General features: G+C 39.8%; 1 protein-coding gene across 5 annotated transcripts in view; it reads right to left on the reverse strand.

The window, feature by feature from the left end:
* ARHGAP26 (Rho GTPase activating protein 26) overlaps nt 1-15,369 on the reverse strand; it is a 424,411-nt gene that overhangs the window by 171,526 nt on the left and 237,516 nt on the right. For all 5 annotated transcript variants that reach the window (XM_023617500.2, XM_023617501.2, XM_070234027.1 and 2 more), the window contains exons 13-14: nt 11,536-11,601; nt 7,421-7,495 (exon numbers count right to left, since the gene is read on the reverse strand). In XM_023617500.2, coding sequence (XP_023473268.1) covers nt 7,421-7,495; nt 11,536-11,601 — 141 coding nt within the window. The remainder of the gene's footprint in view (nt 1-7,420; nt 7,496-11,535; nt 11,602-15,369) is intronic.

Genomic DNA, 15,369 nt, shown 5'->3' on the forward strand with positions numbered 1-15,369 from the left:
GGGGCCAGCCCCGTGGCTGAGTGGTTAAGTTTGCACACTGCACTTCGGCAGCCCAGGGTTTCTCTGGTTCGGATCCTGGGTGCAGACACGGCACTGCTCATCAGGCCATGCTGAGGCAGCGTCCCACATAGCAGAACCAGAAGGACCTACAACTAGAATATACAACTATGTACTGGGGGGCTTTGGGGAGAAGAAGAAGAAGGAAAAAAGGAAGAAGAAGAAGAATATTGGCAAGGGATGTCAGCTCAGGTGCCAAACTTTAAAAAAAAAAAAAAGATAAAGATACACAAAAAAAGGGACACAAAGTTTCAATAAGACAGAAAATTAGGCTCACAGACAACATTCTGCCTGGCACCAGAGGAATATCCACCAGGCAAAGCTCAGGTGAAGCCCTAAGGAAAACCCACTTGAGGGAACAATGTGATGGGGACAGCCCTCCACCCACCCTACAGCATAGCCCAAGCTACCCCAGGGAGGGATGCCACCTGCACTGCCCCCACCCCACCCAGCACACACACTGAGGGGAAGCTTTCTGAAGTGGCTAGAGTTTGGCCTGAGATTACGATCTGGACAGTGAAATTAGATTGGGGACAGAAGTGGAGGGGTGTCCCTTTATATCAATTGAAGTGAATTCAGAAGGGGAACATCCTAGAAGAAACATGAGAGTGACAAGGGAAGAACCACCGCACACTTCAGGTCACTCAGGAATAAACGCCACTCCTCCCAGAACCATGACCAACAGCGGAACCAGGCGAAGTCAATCGAGGCTCCTAGGTTCACACTGGATGAAAGATTTAAGAAGGCCAGGAAGTTGGATGGAATCGTGCACATCATCCTTCCAATTTCATATGAAAGGCTGATTCTAACAGCACTCAGGAAAATAGGAACAGAACAAGGAGAATCTGCCCATAGTAAGTTTAATGGCAAAGATTTATAAACTTCTCTGTGTTCAGGTATTATTAAACAGAAGATTAAAAAGCTGATAAAACACTTTTTGGCATAAAATACAGGTAGCAAAACAGGCTAAAAAATGTCAGAAAGCACCTGTTCTGTACTACAAATAAAATTCAGAAAAATACAGATGCTGTGAAATAAGACATGAAAGTAAGAAAAGAAACAGACTGAAATAATACAGTGATAGCTGAAAGGCAGAAATGAAAACAACTAAATAAGTTGGTAAAGACATTGAAAATTCAATTACAAAACTAAAATTTGCATTATTAACAGCAAAAAAAAAAAAAAAATCAACCCGAAAGAAACTTAAATGAATGACATGGATATGGGGTACAAGTTTGAGAATTTTTGCTAGAATGCAAAGAATCAGGAGAAAAACAAACATTAAAAAGGTGAAAAATGAAGACAATCTATTTTTTTAAGGATTAAGAATTGCAGAATAACAAACAAAGAAGAATTTGTTTTCCCTTAGATAAATATGTGTAAAAAAATCCTTCATCAGACCCCAATACATATAAAAGAATTACTGTATGGTGATATTTAGAACTAGTGGAAAGGGAGAAAATTTCCCATTATATGGTTATTGGTCAATCAGATAAGTATTTGAAGAAAAGGAGAGTTAGTTTCCATTTTTAATAAATATATTCCAGATGAATTTTAAGGAAAACAAAGTTTTTGTAATCCTGGAATGAGAAAGTTCTTTTAAGGCATAATCCATCTAAGAAAAAGACGGATTTCACAAAACAATGGACTTGATAAAAATTTAAAATATTTATAAAATAAAACAAAAACAAAAGTGCCAAGAATAAAGTTCAAGATAAATGATAATCTAGAAGAAAATACTGGTAACATAAGCTTCATATCTAAAAAGGTCTTACAATCAAAAGATGAACATACCAATAAAAAAATAGGCTAAGATGGGGCCAGCCTGGTGGCATAGTGGTTAAGTTAGCATGCTCTGCTTCAGTGGCCCGGGGTTCACAGGTTCAGATCCTGGGTGCGGACCTAGCTCCACTCATCAAGCCATGCTGTGGCAGTGGTCCATATAAAATAGAGGAAGGTTGGCGCAGAGCACAGATGTTAGCTCAGCGACAGTCTTCCTCAAACAAAAAGAGGAAGATTGGCAACAGATGTTAGCTCAGGGCCAGTCTTCCTCACAAAATAAACGAATAAATAAATAGATAAATAAATAGGCTACAAACGAAAACAGGCAGTTCACAAAAGAAGAAACAGAAACCAGCAAGAAACATAGGAAAAATGTCCAGTCTCACCCAGAATTACAGAAACGCAAAGTTAAATAAAAAGGAGATACATTTTTTAAAATGTCTTAATTTATATGCAAAAAGATAATACAGAGTATGGCAAAGATGTGAGGTAAATGACACTCTCAGACTTTGCTGATAGCAAATTTGGGGATATCAATTAAGGGCCTTGAAAACATGTATATACCTTGACCCAGCAATTCAACATCTAAGGACATAATTAAATATGCATATTAAAATTCAAAATAACAGCAGCTAACATTTATTGACTAACATGTGAAGGCTCTGAACTCACCAATCTACACGCATCTTTTCATTTAATCCTCACGTTATTGTGGAGACAGGGCTATTATTACAGATGACGAGATAGAAGCCTAGATGGGTTTAAATAATTTGTGTAAAATCTAAAAGATAAGCAGTGGAACTGTAACATGTCTAACGCTAAAATACATGCTCTTAACCTCTGCTATCCCGTCCCTGTGGGGATGTTCACCTGAGTGCTTTCTAGAACGATGAATTGCAATCAGTCTACGTATCTGAGAATAGGGGACTGATTGTGTAGTACATGTACACAATACACGGCCCAAAAACATCACTCTCTAGAAGAACTTGAGTAACAGAGAATACTCTGTACTGTTACATGAAAAAACCCTGTTAAAAAGCAGTACACATGCATAGTGTGATTCCAATTTTGTAAATATTTTTTATTATGTTATATTACAGAATATTATATTTAAAAGGTGACAGTGGTATGAAAATGGTCAGTAAAGGTTATCTCTGGTCTGCAAGACTTTTATTTTCTTCTTTCTACTTTTTGTATTTCTCCAAATTTGCTACTGTGACCACTCATAACTTTTAACTAGAAAAAGTTATTTAAAACATATGTGACAAGAGAGACAGACATGTACTGAAAAAGCATATAGCTGATTTATATTAAAAAAATGTTGAGCTAAAATTTGGAAAGATTTATCTTCACTTAACATTCAGGGAGAAAAGATCCAAACAGTACACACATGGAAGACACTATTTCTAGGAATCTGCAAGTCTCCCAGAGTCCTGCTCACTCTTCAGAGACTAATGACCCCTGTTGCTAGGAGGAAGGGATCAAGGGTAGCTCTTGGTACGGCATGAGCACGAGGCCACACAGCACTTGCTATGAGAAGTCCTAGGAAGCTTGCTTCAGGAATCCTAGTCAGTAAAAAGAAGACATTCTCAAAGCACTGGCTCTTATAGTCCCCTTCCCACTAAAAGCCCCCAATGTATTGAGTTTACCCAAAGTAAATTCAAAGTGATCCAAGGATGTCCCTGGTTTTACTTAATTCTAATGCATACTTTCAATCATAAAAGCACACTATTCCACTTTTGAGAGACTGACAAATAATCTCAATCTTACCCAGTGCCTAGCACATAACAGGGCATCCAATGAAAGTAGAATGAAGGAATCATGAATGAATGGTTCACCCTCAGCCCAGCCATGGCAGGGAGAGGTGCTGGAGTATAGGAGCCATGTTTATTTTACACTTTTGACTAATCCAGTCTAGTACCAGGACCAAGAACTGATGAAGATGAGAGTATGTTCACAAAAGGGAAGGAAGACAGGGCTCCGCTTTCAGGTCTGGAGTTTCCCTGGTCTAATGGGTGATTCCTCAATTCCAAGATCCAAACTGTTTAACTTAACAGGTAGCGAGAATCTCAGGTACCATGCTCCACTTTCAATTAGATCTCACACTGCAGTCAGCTCTTGGCCCAGGCTGAGCCTCAGTTTGGATTTGGTTTATCTGTAATGTCCTCCTGGCAGAGGCAGCTGGCCTTGTGACTTTCAGCTGCTAGTTATTAGTTTTTCATGCCATTTCTCAGATGTTCATGATTATTTTGTCTGACCCTAGGAAAACCAAAGAAGAGAACAGGACAAATAGGTTGTTCGAGGGCCACTAAGAGGAGTGATAAAAACAAGATCTTTTCATGCCACTCTTTGCTTAGCAGGGCTGAGCTAAGGTGGTTCTTTTTTAGATTAGCAAGCTGTCTAAAATGTCATTTTTTTCTCATTAGTGTCACCTTACATAATAATCTGTTATTTTTTAATCTCTCTGCCCCTTCTACCACCCTGTATCCAGTTGTTACAAAGTCCTGTTGATTCTCTCTCCCATCATTTTAAGCCTGTCCTTTTTTCCTGACTCAGAGCAGCTATTTGGTTCAGCCCTTGATTGATAGGGTATGCTCTGCCTCATCTATTGCAACTGTCTTCATCTTCCATGTCTTTCTCTGATCAAATACATGCTCTACATTGCTGCCAGCATTATCCTCCTAAAACTAGCATCTGATCTAGTTACACCTGTGTTGGACATTTTTTTTTTTATCACCCAGAAGCCATTATTTCAGGAAAGCAATCCTCCATCATTCTATTACTAATCCTGCTCAGTCCCCAGGGTTCTATGGAGTAACCCCCCTCCCCACCCTACTCCTCCACCACCCTCACTGAGGTGGCACAGGATCACCAGAGACAGGCAGAGGATTCAGGCCCTCCGGATTCATCTGCTGTAGGTCATGTGATTGGCATGAGATGGTGAAATGAATCACGTGAATGGCCCCACATTGACCAATCAAAGACCACCCTTGGACTTTCTGTGAAACTGTCAAGAAAGACACTCTTCCCAGTGATGCAAGCTTGAAGGACCGCTGAGGTTGCACTACCTGGGACAATCCCATGGTTTGGAATACTGCCGATGCCAAGGCAAGCACAGGTCACGGACAATGAGAAGCTAGAAGAAAGGAGTGGGAAAGGCTCCAACAAACGTAAAGATGTCAGTGGAGCAACTAGCCCCTGCCATGCTTCGGCCATCTTGGACTTACCAGTTATGTGAGCAAACGAATGGCTTTTATTTTTCCTTTTACTATTCTGCATTGTCTTCTTCACATTTTGTGTGCAAAAGAGTCCTAACACATACTACTCTACTACTTAGAAATTTTTAATAGCATCTTACTTCCTACAGAGGAGAAACTCCAAACTCCTTAGCACGGTATTCGAGTTCCTCAACAAAAGGGGCCATCTCAGCTTTTCAGCTTTAAATCTCCTGTCCAAGCTTCAAGTACTTTCAAATATTAAAGTAATAATAATACTTAAAAAACTGATACTCTCCGTTATAGCCACCAGAAACTCTGATTTCTTCCCCCCATGCCACTGCTCATAGTATTTCCTGAATCTGAATTATTCTTCTATTCTCTCCTTCACGACTCAGTCTTCCAGATCTAGGTCATATTAGGCACCAGTACCATATCTGACATTACAGCTTTCATATGCATGCATATCTTCCTCCCACCTGGACACTTTGCTGACAAGGAACGACTCTTTCTAAAGTTTCATCTCTAGCACCTGGCAATCTGTTTCAGAAAGCAGATACTCCACAAATGTTTGCAGCTCTGATCAGAAGTAAAAGGTTGAGGATTGTTACCTGTTAGATGCTTAATTCTTCCTTACAGTAGAATTTTTCAAAAATTAACCACATCACCATACAACCCAGAAATTGTACTCATGGGTATTTATCCCACAGAAACAAATTAACATTCATACAAAAACCTGTACATGAATGTTCATAGCAGCTTTATTCATAATTTCCCAAGACTGGAAACAACCCAGATGTCCTTCATTGGGTGAATGATTAAGCGAACTGTGGTACATCTATACAATGGAATACTACTCAGCAGCAAAAAGAACAAACCACTGATACACACAACAACCTGAGTAAATCTCAAAGGAATTATGTTGACTGAAAAAAAGCCAATCCGAAAAGGTTACATATTGTATGATTCCATTTATATAATAATCTTGAAATGACAAAATTACAGAAATAGAGAACAGATCAGTGGTTGCCAGGGGTTAAGGGTGGGGGTGAGATGAAAGGAGAGGCAGATGGGTGTAGCCATAAGTGGGCACACAAGGGATTGCTGTGGTGATGGACCTGTTTTGCATCTTGACTGGATCAATATCCTGGTTGTGATAATGTACTATAGGCTAGCAAGATGTTATTATTGGAGGAGAGTGGGTAAAGGTACATGGGATCTCCCTATATTATTTTTTATAACTGCGTGTGAACCTACAATTATCTCAAAATAAAAAGTTTAATTTTTTTTAAAAAAACACACCATACCCCAAATCTGAACCAAAAAATAGATTCTCAATGCCAGAGTATCTCACAAATTAATCATAGTTTCAAATAAAAGATCTCACTGTGACTAGCGATACAATAGAATTTTCCCTACAAGAGGTGAGTCGCTCTCTTGAAAAGAGATGAAGAGAGTTTTTCTAGTCAACATGAGACAGGAGATTTCTTCACATATGAAAACTATCTTCAGAAACTGGGATGACAAAAGAAGTGATAAATACTAACAAGAGAATTGTCCCTTCCCAGAACACTGAGCAGGGACCCCGAGCAATAGTCTATCTCTACAAGTGCATGGCTGGGCTTCAGTGGGAATGAATGACAGCCACTGATCTGTGAAATCTGATCTGTTTGCCATTTAGATCCATGTGACTAAGGCTGGCTGCATTCATTTCTAAAAATACAGGAAATCTGCAGCCTAGGCAAATTTGGCTCATTGGTTCATGGGTTTTTGATTCGAATGCTGCACATTTAGAGGTAGTGGTTTTGTATTTATATCAGCCAGCTGCAAAGGAGATTCAGCTGCTAAAATGACAGAGACTAGATTGAACTCTAGAAGCAAAGAGGATCACAAGAATTATCTGCCTGTATACATTTTATCTGGAAGTCTCATGACACCTCAGTAACAGGGAACATGAGAGCTGAGGTCTTCGGCAAGCTAGAAGGATGCCCTTCCTTGGGCACGGGTGTGCCCCACTAAATGCCTGCCAAAGAGGACAGAGGGAGTCATGAGCTACTAAAGACAGAGTGAGGTCTGGTGGTCACAGGAGTGACTGAGTGTCACTTGGACTGGCAGTGGCTGAGTCCACAGAGAGGGTGTGGTGCATTAGACCTGCCATTTTTTCATTTTGTCCAGTCCCACTCAGGACCTCTTCCAGTAATGCCCACAGCCATGACAACTGGTGAGTAAGGCAGCTGATTTCTGGGAGTTACCTCTTGGACACCCCAATTCCTTCCCAAGAGGCTGACCATATTTAGAGACTTGGTGACTTTTCAGAGGTACCCCGCGCCTGGGACCTGCTTGGCAAAAGCCACTGCTGCACTCACCCATCAGCACACTCAGCAGCTTCTGCACTCTGGAATTGACCCCCACAATCCGGTAGAGGCCTTGCTCATTGATCCCTGAGAAGAGAAACAGTGATGATTTAATTAGATGCACATCAGAACACAAGTCAAGTCTACCCAGCCAAACGTACTGTTTTCATTTTCTCGGTCCTTCTAAAAGCCGCTCTAATTAAAGTCCCCTGTCACTCAGCTCTGCTCTTAGCGAAGGAGTGGGATTTGGGACAGCTGTCTAGGATTTCACGGATGTGCTGCCCAGTTCAGCCCTCATGTTAGTTCAGTCATTAGAGGGGACAGAAACCTTCCTCTTCTCCTGCCAAAGGCAGCAACTGAAGAGTTTCAAAAGACACACAACATATACTTTTAAATATGTCATATTTAGCCAGCTTTTTAACTTAAAAAGCCAAAACTGACATGACAAAAATTTCATACTACAGAAAAGGATAAATATTTTACAGTTTCTATTTTCACATACAGAATGAAAATATCAAGGTATAGGGGCATTTTTAATTTTGGAGAATGTTAGTCAAGACTGAGAAATCAGAAAGTCTATTTATTTGTAATGTAAATCTTCTTTATAAAGAAAAAGGAGGACTACCTTTATTCAACCCAAGGAAATGTGCAACTGGACTAGAAGAGGTTTACCTTCAACCACCCAAAGAACCGAAATCTAACCCACCTAAGTACATTGCACATTTAAGCGCAAGGATTAGATCACCACCATACCATTTACCAAAGAGGACAATGTAGACCAAGTGATATGAAATGACTTCTCTCCTGCTAGCCCTACCTCCATCATATCTGACACTTCTCAACTAATTGGTTTCTTGCTTCCTTTCTTATTCCCTTGATGTCCATTGTCCAACCAGTAGCTAAAGTGAACTTCTTAAAGTGTAAATCAGTTCAAATCATCTCTTTTTCTTAAAAGCTTCCAATGGCTTCCCATTGTATTTAGACCACTATCTAAACTTATGTGGCCTACAAGGCCCTACACTACTGAACACAGGCCCACTGTCGACTGCATCATCAACCACCTTCACGCTGCTCCAGTCGCATTGGCCTTCTCGTTACTCCAACACATCAACCTCATGCCCCCAGATCACAGCCTTTGCAAAGCTGTTTCCTCCACCTGGAATACTCTTCTCCCAGATCTTTTCATCATTCAGGTCTCAGTTTAAGTGCAACTTCTTCAGTCTAAGGCATCCCATGACCACCACTATTGGCCAGTCCCTTACCCTGTTTTCTTTTCTTTACAGCAGTTAACAATATCTGAAATTATCTTCCTTATTTGGTTTCTTGTTTGTCTTTCTCCCCATAACCACAACATAAACTCTAAGTACAGTGATCCTGTCTTCTTCACCATTGTATCCCCCAGCACCTAGATCAGTACATGATACAAGATAGAATGAATAAAGCACTGAGTTATACTCCATCAGGGCCAAAACAATTATACTTTGGGGCCAAAACAAAATTTCCTGGAAGAAATTTGGGAAAAGGCTGGTTCTGGAGCATCTTCAACAAGACCTATATAGAAGTGGAACTGTGAATAAAAGGAAGTAGTCTAGAATGATAGGATTTTACAGCTAAAAAGGACCTGTAAAAGCACATACATCATCCTGCATGGTTCAGGGGCTAGGAGCCCCTGGTCCAAAACTAAAGGATGGGCTCCAGGTTACTCAGTGACAGAACCATTATTTAGGAATGAGGCAGCCCAAAAGGCTTGTCCTTTCTGAAGTGTCTACTTCTTTTGTCCTTGTGCTTTCCTGGAACTTGACACAATCCTGGCTCTTGTTGGATGATGATTAACAAATCCCAGAGAGTATGGGACGTCTGTTCACCTCTGGTCACCACAAATATGTGTGTACATATGTGCATTGCAGCAGGGAAATAGCCACTTCCTTCAAGTATTTATGCTAAAATGGCATTTAACTCACACTGTCCTATTTCCTCTTTGTGCTAAATGAAAACTTTCTTAGAAGTTGAAACACGTCATTTTCATCCTCGTTTTAGAGGAGGAGGGGGACAAAGAGGCGGAGGCTAAGAGACCAAACCAACTGGTGACCTTCTTCTTCCTCTGCCACTGGCCGTGGATAGCTTCTTGTTTTACATCAGAAAAAGGTGTCATTCTGAGCTACTGGTTTGCATTTATCACACGGATTTGTGAAGGGTTTTAAATGATTAGGTTTCCCTCCTGGTTTTGGCTGCTGAAAACTGAGAGACAAAACAGGTGGCCCACCTCAGGCAAGTCTAAGAACTTCGTCATGGAGGGGAAAGGATTTTTGTCCTGAACTCACTTTTGGCACTATTTTCATGCCTCTACCTTTGTTAACTCAGTGCCTCTTATTTCTCATTCTTTTCTTTTAAAAATGAAAAGCAAATCAAAATGTCTGTTGAACAATTACCTTAATAATCCATACTTGAAAAAATTAGGAACTGCAGTTATAGAAAATAGATAAATCAAAGGAAGGCTGTAAAAACAGCAGAGAGAGCCACTGACAACATTGCGACCTGTGCAGATACGGCGCTCCCCTCTCCCTGCCATCCCAGAATGGGGTCCTACCAGTATGAGCTGTTATATAATTTACATTTCTCACTTAATATGTACCATGAAAATCTAGGATGTCAATAAATGCATTTCCACTGCATTTTTAGTGATTCATAGTTTTTTACTGCATGGATGTACTACTGTTGATTTAACCAATTTTTTGAGACATTTGGCCCATTTCTGATTTTTCACCTTAACAACACCTTTATGTAAACATCCTTATGGCTCAACCTGGCCCATGTCCTTATTTTTTCAAGATCAATTCCCAGAAATCTCATCTACTTCTACTTTATATTGTATGGCTATATTTTACACGTCTTTGCAAGCTGCCTTAACTCTTTATTGAAGGAAAGTGTAGCAGAAATAAGCAAACATTTAAAAAATGTTAGCACAAATTAAAATAATTACTTTGGAAAGAATATTCTTCCACTGAATACACAGGAGGCTCACACAGTAGGTTTTTTTCCTCTCCCCCTCTACTCAGTGCTTCATAATCTTTATAAAGATGCTTATATTTCTCAATTGGTAACAGTTATGGATCCTGCTTTAAAAGACAGAATTCTTTCAAACAAATAAAAAGCGTTGGTGGGTCAAGAGGCTGTAGAATAAATTAGATTCACATCTTCGACAATGATTCAAAGCAAATCCAGTGGAAAGACAGTTATTGGCTTTTCTGAGGGGTACAATAGACCAAGGCACTCAAAGCTCCAAGGTGCCGGAAATGAGGCATCTCCTTTGTGGCCGCCTCTGAGGAGGGGATACAGATCACTGGGATGAACCAGCTTCCCTGATCCCAAAGCCCCGGCTATGGACCCAGGAAAAGCCAACCTGTGGCCGGCAGGGCCTGACCTCAGCACCACTGCAGGAAACCAGGGGCCCGACCCCTTCTCTCTTCCCGGATGGTCCCCCAGGGACCAGCTCTCCCCAGAGCAGGGTACTTAACCTGGGGTCTGCAGACCCCAAGAGAACCACTGGAGAATTCATGGTGTCTACGAACTCAGATAAGAAAACAATTACATCTTTATTTTTACTAACCTACAACTGAGAATTAAGCATTTCCTTCCATTATAATATAAGCAACAAATCACAGTAGTATTAGCAGTACCTGTAACTTTGTTAGAAATCACAGATATTTTTGTAACACATTACAATTACAGACATCTTGAAATATCACTATTTCCAAATTATGCTACTTATCATACCTACTGCTATAATTTGTTATTTAAAAGTGTTAACAAAGAAACACATATATTATTATATCGTAACTATGTTTTTCAATATTTTAACTGAATTTCAGTAACTGGATTCCCTATAATCCTATGTATTTGATGTGTATGTATTTAAAACATTCCTCCAATTAGCCATAGAGGTTGATGACAGCAAACTGGTTGAGCGCCCCTGCTTCGGAGCAATAGGACTAGTGGAAACACACCAGCAGTGGCACTTGAGGAGTTAATGAGTCACTTAAAGTCGGGAAACAGCAGGTAGCAGGTCTGACGTGGCACCAGATGCATGACCTTTGCTGAGAACAATGCCATCTGTTGAACTACTTTACCTCTGGTTTCCACGGCGTGGATGCATTTCCTGATTATGCTGAAGCCAATGCTGTCCAACTGTGCAGCTGAAAGAGAAAGAAAACGGCAGTCAAGGTGCTGGTGGCGCAGAACAACATTGGGACAAGGCTTGACCAACTCAGGATGAATCAGTCCCATGGTATGGCCACATATCCCGCTGATTTTCCCACTAAAGGTACAGGACTAATTTAAAAAATTAGCTGGCATTCGTTGAGAGCTCACTATATGCCAGGTACAGTTCTAAGTGCTTTGCATATATTATCTCATTTAATTCTCATAGTAACTCTGCAAAGTATCCTCTATTTATGGGTGAAGAAACTGCAGCATAGAGTAGGAACACTTTACCAAAGGAAGAACTAAGCATCCTTTAAATTGTTTTGTTATTATCAGGAGCTGTAGGACCAACTGCTTGCTGATCTCCTTGAAAAGCATAATGAAGTGCTCAATACCTGTTGGGTAAGTGCTTTACAAAGATTATCACATTTAACCTAGCCAGTTCTCCAGGCTGATACTATCATTAGCCCCATATTACAGACGAAGAAACTGAGATTTGGCAAAGCTAAATATCTTGACCAAAGTTGTGGAGCTAATATGTGGGAGACTCACTCCAGAGCCCACACCACCCAACCGCCTTAAACGTGACCCGGAGATAAAGAGAGGAGTAAAATCCTGCTCAGGGGACTAGGAAAGAGGAAAAGTGACCTAAAGGAAAATTAAAACAGCCAAGAACAAAGAAGCTACCTGAGGAAGAGACACTAAGACAGCAGAGCCATCCTCTATGTGGTAAATCAACAGGTGGTGACAGTTTTCCATCTGCTCCAAAATCCACTAACGTCACTCAGAAAATAAATGATCAACAGCAGCAACTTTTTCCACAGCACAGAACCAATTTCCAACCTGGCAACGGGGCTGGAAACCCATCAAAATTCATCCCCATACTTTGGTTACCTAGTGATAAGATGTGTGCAGTAATCTTTAAGAATGGGTTCATCTTTGACCTCCTTAGGACATCAGGACAAGACATTCAACAAACACATGTTCATAGTGGAGAAGTGAATGGTAGAAAGTAGGAAGGTGAGTATTTATAAATGATTTGTCATCACCCTAGGGCAAGAAATAAACTTGTAAAATATGAGAACTGAGCAGAACCTGAACTCATCTTGGATCTAATCCAAATGGAGTCTTTCTCCAATTTTTAATGTAAATGGATGAACGTAGATGCAATGAAGATAAAAATCCTTAAAAAAAATCACCGAGAATTCCCCAAATCAAACTCAAAAAGAATGCAAATTTCTCTTCCCAAGGGGAAACAGCTCTTGTTCTTACATGCATACTTATCGCTTAGTGATACTTATTATAAAACACACACCTCCAGGATAGCAAGTAAAGTACAGTCATCTGCTGCACAATGACTTTCTGTCAATGACGAACTGCATATATGACAGTGGTCCCCTAAGATTAGTACGATATAGCCTATGTGTGTAGTAGGCTATACCATCTAGGTTTACATAAGGTCACTCTATGAGGTTCATACAACAAAGAAATTGGCTGATGAAGCTTTTCTCAGACCATATCCCCATCGTTAAGTAATGCATGACTATACCAGAAAAGGAGGAAAACAATGTTTTTCTCCCTGGAGACCACCTGTTATACAAACCATCGCTCTTGTTCCCTTAAAGCTGTAAGGTGCCTACTAACCCAATCCCTTGCTTTTTCCAGTATACGAACCAAGTATTTAGTCTGCAAATTGTGTTGTATCAGGCTTTCTGACTCGAAGCTGTGAGTCAGATAGAAATCATTCTTCCAAACGAAAGTCAGTTAACTCATGCCATGAACGTTTCCCAAATTTAATAACAAACTATAATACACAGGCCAAATACCTGTTGGAATCTAGGGGAACATTTTTTTAATACCAGTTTTATTGAGATATAATTCACATAAAGTTCACTCATTTAAAGCTTACAATTCATTAATTTCTAGTAAATTTACAAAGTTATGAGTCAATCACCACTACCTAATTCCATAATATTTTCATTACCTCCCACAAAAAACCTCATATACATTAGTGGCTACTCCCTACTTCCCAGACCCTTTCCCCAGCTCCTAGAAACCATCAGTCTACCTTCCATTCTCTACAGATTTGCCTATTCTGGACATTTCATATAAATGGAATCACACAATGCGTGGTCTTTTGTGTCTAGCTTTTCATTTAGTGTAATGTTTTCAAGATTCATCTATATTGTAGCATCAATAGTTCATTCCTTTTTTGAGTAAATAATATTCCATTGTTTGGATACACAACATTTTATTTATTCATTCATCAGTTGTTGTTTCCACTTTTTGGCTATTATGAATAATGCTGCTAGGAACATGTGTGTACAAGTCTTTGTGTCAACATACATTTTCATGTCTATTCAGTATATGCCTAGGAGTGAAATTGCTGGGTTATACGGTAACTCGATGCTTTACTTTCTGAGGAACTGCCAAACTGCTTTCGACAGCGCTGCACCGTTTTACATTCCCATCAGCAAGGTATGAAAATTCCAGTTTCTCCATACCCTTGCCAACGTTTGTTACCGTCGTCTTTATTATAGCCATTTTAGTGGGTGTGAAATAGTATCTCATCGTGGTTTTGATTTGCATTTCCCTAATGACTAATGATGTTGGGCATCTTTTCATGTGCAGAGGAGGATTTTCATTCCTTTGTACAGTAGTCAGAATAGAGCCTACTGGAAAGTATTTGTCAGAGGGGAAATTATTTTTTATACTTAAGGAGGTTTCCAAAAGGTTTATAACTCTGATTCAATAGTCACTTGAAACCTTTTGGTTCTTCTTTTGAGAGGTGCGCAAGAGGATTCTTTCATAGGGATGATAGTCAAGGAAGTTTGGGAGAGAAAGAACTGCCATTTTGCACAGTGCTCCGGGGAGCTGCTGACACTGATTCCGAGCTTGCATGTTTTAAAAATAGGTTTATGAACATGGTCTTATTCTAGACATTGATGAACTTCCATCCTGGACAAAGACTGTTTTGCTTTCTTATCCTACAAACATTGATAAAAGTTTTGAAAAACTGGAAATAACCTGGCAGCCGACAGTGACGACCTCAGTGGCTAGAAGATACATGCTCATAAAGCCATCAGCCTAACTAGCAGAATAAATAAGGACAGAGCTAGACATCTCCCTGCAAAGGCAGATTAGTCCTTGAACTTTTTCTTGTGGGCCTGTGGGAAGCCAGATCCTTTTCTAGATAAGTAACAGCTAATGGAAAAGAATAAAATGGAACCTTCCAAGCATATCCAGAAAAAATTAAATTCCAGTAAACCTATGTTAATTACAATTACTTCTTTTGGAAAATGACAAAGGAAACTCCCCCCTCCCCGCAAATCCTCTGTGTAAATGTTCCTCTTTTGGTTTTCTCAACATTAGAAGTTCTCTGATTGGTTTTAAACCAGCAAACCCCTTTTCTTGAAATAAATCTTACACAGATGTTACCCATAAAGGCCTTAAACATTACACATAAAACACAGTATTTATTAGTATATATTAGTTGTCTAGGTTCAAACATATATAACATTTACATATTGCAAAGTTAGACACTAAGAGTTCAAGGCAACTCTGTTAGCCTCTAATGTATTCGAGTTGCATACTGAAGATAATTACTACAGTTTTAGAAACAGATAAAACTGTGTTAAGAAATGAAATTCATATTAAACAACAGTTCCCAACAAGGAACTCATGAAATACAGCTTAAATATCATTGTTTTAAATCTCTAAACTGGAACCAGTGTACGATATTACATTGCCTGCTGCCGCCG

The sequence above is a fragment of the Equus caballus genome, chromosome 14, assembly GCF_041296265.1.
Source record: "Equus caballus isolate H_3958 breed thoroughbred chromosome 14, TB-T2T, whole genome shotgun sequence".
In the NCBI taxonomy this organism is placed as follows: domain Eukaryota; kingdom Metazoa; phylum Chordata; class Mammalia; order Perissodactyla; family Equidae; genus Equus; species Equus caballus.